The 3,399-nt window shown below is 63.0% G+C and overlaps 1 protein-coding gene across 1 annotated transcript; it reads right to left on the reverse strand.

Annotated features, from left to right (window-relative positions):
* Window positions 1-221: 221 nt before the first annotated feature.
* On the reverse strand, window positions 222-1,880 carry GAS1 (growth arrest specific 1). The gene has a single exon (XM_032633939.1). It carries the CDS (start codon window positions 1,776-1,778, stop codon window positions 735-737), a length of 1,044 nt encoding a protein of 347 aa, XP_032489830.1. The 5' UTR covers window positions 1,779-1,880; the 3' UTR covers window positions 222-734.
* Between the last annotated feature and the right edge of the window lie 1,519 nt (window positions 1,881-3,399).

Consider the following 3,399-nt stretch of genomic DNA (forward strand, 5'->3'; position numbering starts at 1 on the left):
GCTCTTTTAAATAAAAAGTTGCATTGTTCAACACCACTAGCAACCGTTTAGATCAGAATTTTTGGATCCTTAATCCTAAGAAATGTGCTAAGAGATCAGAGTGGTGGCAATGAAATTAAAGTCAAGGGCTAAAAATTACCCAAAACTAATTAAGGAAAATTAACCCCTCTCATGCTTGCCCGCCCGCCCCCCACCCCACCCCACCCCCAAAAAAACTGAGGATTCTGGGCGCGGATACCAAGACTAAACGAATGAATTGGTTACGATTGCAATGTCTTCACTGGCCACAATAAAAGTCGATTACCGGCACTTTTCCCCCCCTCGCAGGAGAAACGCTAATAAACAGCCCCTTTGCAAATATAAATCCTCCTTCAAAACCCCTGCTCCGAACCCAGTCCCTTGAAACTCTTAAGACCCCACTGGTCAGCATCCTCTCTTCGGAGTCCAGGACTACGGTTCTGCCCTCCCAGGCCCGTTTCATGTCGGGGGTCCGGAGTTAGGCTGGTTTCTGCGGGGAGTGTCTGGAACCCGGAATGGGGACAGGGGAGGATGTCCAAAAAGTCCTGCTCGGGAGAGGAGGCGAAGGTCGTGCCAAGAGTCAAGGCGAGGAGACCGGCTAGGCAGAAACCACCTAGAATACGTTTTGGAAAATACCCCCGACCACCCCTCTGTTCCCGAGCCACAGGTGCCCCGGCGCCGACCCTCCCGTGGCCGACGGCGGGGGGGCGCGAGTGTTAAAAGAGCAGCGGTAGCAGCAGCAGCAGCAAGATGGAGGCGAGCGGGGTCCAGGCGCCTCGGGTCGCCGAGCGGCAGCCGCTGCTGCTGCTCCTGCGCCCGGACCCGTAGGGCAGGTCCCCGCGGCCGCCCGCCGCAGCAGCGCCGCCGCCCGGGCGCGGAGGGTGCGGGACGCCGTCGTCGTCGTCCAGCGGCTGCTCGCCGCCCGCGCCCCCGGCGCGCTGCTCATCGTCGTACTCCTCGTCGTAGTAGTCGTCCAGGCCCCCGTCCGAGCCGCTGCTGCCCGGCCCGTTGCCCAGCTCGGCGCCGAAGCACAGGCGGGCCATGTTCTCTTTGACCGACTCGCAGATGGGCCGCTCCAGGCCGTCGCACACACAGTCGTTGAGCAGCGCCGCCTTGGGCACGGCCAGCATGTCCTCGATGACCGTGCGGCACTCGTCGGTGCAGCGCAGCCCGTTGAAGAGCTTCCCGCAGTAGGTCAGGTAGCGGCTGAGCGCCAGGTTGCAGCGGCTGTCGCGGTCGCAGCGCCGCCGGGCCTCGGTGCAGCCCATAACCCCGCCCGCGCCCGGGCCGCCCGCGCCGCCGCCGCTCGTCCGGGGCAGGCACGGCTCAATGGCGCGCTTGGTGGACTTGCAGTTCTCGTCTTGCGCGCAGTCACAGTCCTCCAAGGCGGGCCCGCGGCGCGTGTGGTTGAGCTGAATAAGGGCCGAGATGCAGTGGCTCGGGCAGCGCCAGCGCGACGAGAAGGACGCGGCCGAGGCCGGGAAGGCGGCTGCGGCGGCGGCCCCCGGCGCGTCGCCCCCGCTGCGCTGCGCCAACACCGGCGCGCACGCCTCGGCGTACTGGTTGTAGGCGTAGCTGCACTCCGGCTCCCCCTGGCACTGCAGCAGCGCCTGCCAGCAGATGAGGCGGCGGCCGTGCGCCAGCCCGGAGCCCCGCGGCGCCGAGCCCAGCAGCTGCAGCAGCGCCATCAGGCACAGCCAGGCGCCCGGCACGGTCCCCCCGCGGGCCCCGCCGCCGCCGCCCAGCAGCCCTGCCACCATCGCGGGCAGCGGCGGCCGCCGGGCGAGGAGCGGAAAGGACACGAGGCGCGGGGAGCGGCGGATGCGGAGCCGGCGGAAAAGTTTGCCCCAGTCCTGCCAACTTCTTGCATGAGTGTTTTCATAAATCCATGCGCGCCGCTGGCTGGTGCCCCGCTGCTTGCAGAAGGTCGGCTCTCGCTGGGACTGCAGGGGCTTCCTAGAAATGCAAGGCCGCGGAGAACCCCTCCGGTCGGCCCCCGGCAGTGGCGGGAGGCGCTCACTGCCGCCCCGGGGGGCTGCGGACCGCGGGGTCGCGGCGGGGCTGCGGGACCGCGCGGCGCCGTGGGTGCATTTTGCTCCGCGCCTGCAGATCCGTTGTGCGGCCGCGGCGGCTCCTTCCTCCCAGGCTCAGCGCCGCGCCGCCGCCGCCGCCACCGCCGCCGCCGCCGCGGGCTCTCGCATCGCGCCGCTTCCTGGCTCGCGTCCCGGCGCTGCCCGCCTTCCCGCGGCCCGGCCGCCCGCGTCCCCTCCCCCTCCGCCCGCGGCGACCCCGGCCTCGGCCGAGCTCCGGGGAGCTCTTTTCGGGCGGCGCGCGGAGAACGGGAAACTCAGCGCGGCCGGAGAGCGGCTCCCGGGCTTCCCTCGGCGGCTTCTCGGGTGACAAGAAGCCCGGGGAGCGGATCCGCTGAGCCTGGCTGCGGACTCGCTCGCAGCGAGGCTTTAAATACAAAAGTGGGCCGGGAGCCCCCGCGTGGTGCCGCGGTGCCCCCTCATTATGCATGCATGGAAAAGCAAACAAACAAAAACATTAGCAACGCTCCTCCGGCTCGCCGAGCCCTGGCCCCGCGCGCTCCGAGCCTGCCCGCTTTCTCCTTTCTCCACTCTCTTTCGCCCTTTGCTCGGCCCCCTTTCCCGGCTTTTCGAGATGCTATTGGTCCCGCCTGTTGTTGTTGAAACTTTTTTTTTTTTTTTTTACGAGCCGCTGGAGTGGGGTTGCGGAGTGGGGGAGGGCGGGGAGGGTGGTGGGCAGCTCACATTCAGGCATTCAGGGCTTGAAAGGAGCGGCTTAAGGAGCCTGACAGAGGCCCGGGAGCTCCTCCTACTCTTAAGGAGGCTCGGATATGGAGTCCTTGCTGGAGCACAGAACCAGAGGGCAGAGCTCAGGGGCAGCTGTTTGCAACCGGCTCGTCCACGGTCCTTTTTGTTTGGTTCTTCTTCTTTTTTTTTTTAAGGTACTTTTATTAATTGTCCCTGGCCCCCATGTGTGCTTTCTACTGGATTCAGAATTCAGTTTATTTTTCGAGATCCCCATCTTTGCCTGATCATCACAGACGGAGGAGAGAAATCAGAGAATTTGATGTGGGATGTTTAAACTTAAAAGAAAAAATCCAAATGCACACAAAAAAGAGGCACACGCTTTAGTTAGGGAGATACTGATGAGATATTTGCAAATCCTTCCTCTACCACCCCTTCACCCCCCCAGCACCCTGTTGCCAATGACAAATATGGCCCTGGAGTCAGACATCATTGCCAATTGCAAGCCAGAAATCCAATAAGCCAAATTAATTTTTTAAAAAAGAATATAAGTTTCTAACACGGACGGCGATGAAAAAACAGTAATAGTATTAAAAATCTTTAGGGA

Source organism: Phocoena sinus, chromosome 6 (assembly GCF_008692025.1).
Source record: "Phocoena sinus isolate mPhoSin1 chromosome 6, mPhoSin1.pri, whole genome shotgun sequence".
Lineage (NCBI taxonomy): Eukaryota > Metazoa > Chordata > Mammalia > Artiodactyla > Phocoenidae > Phocoena > Phocoena sinus.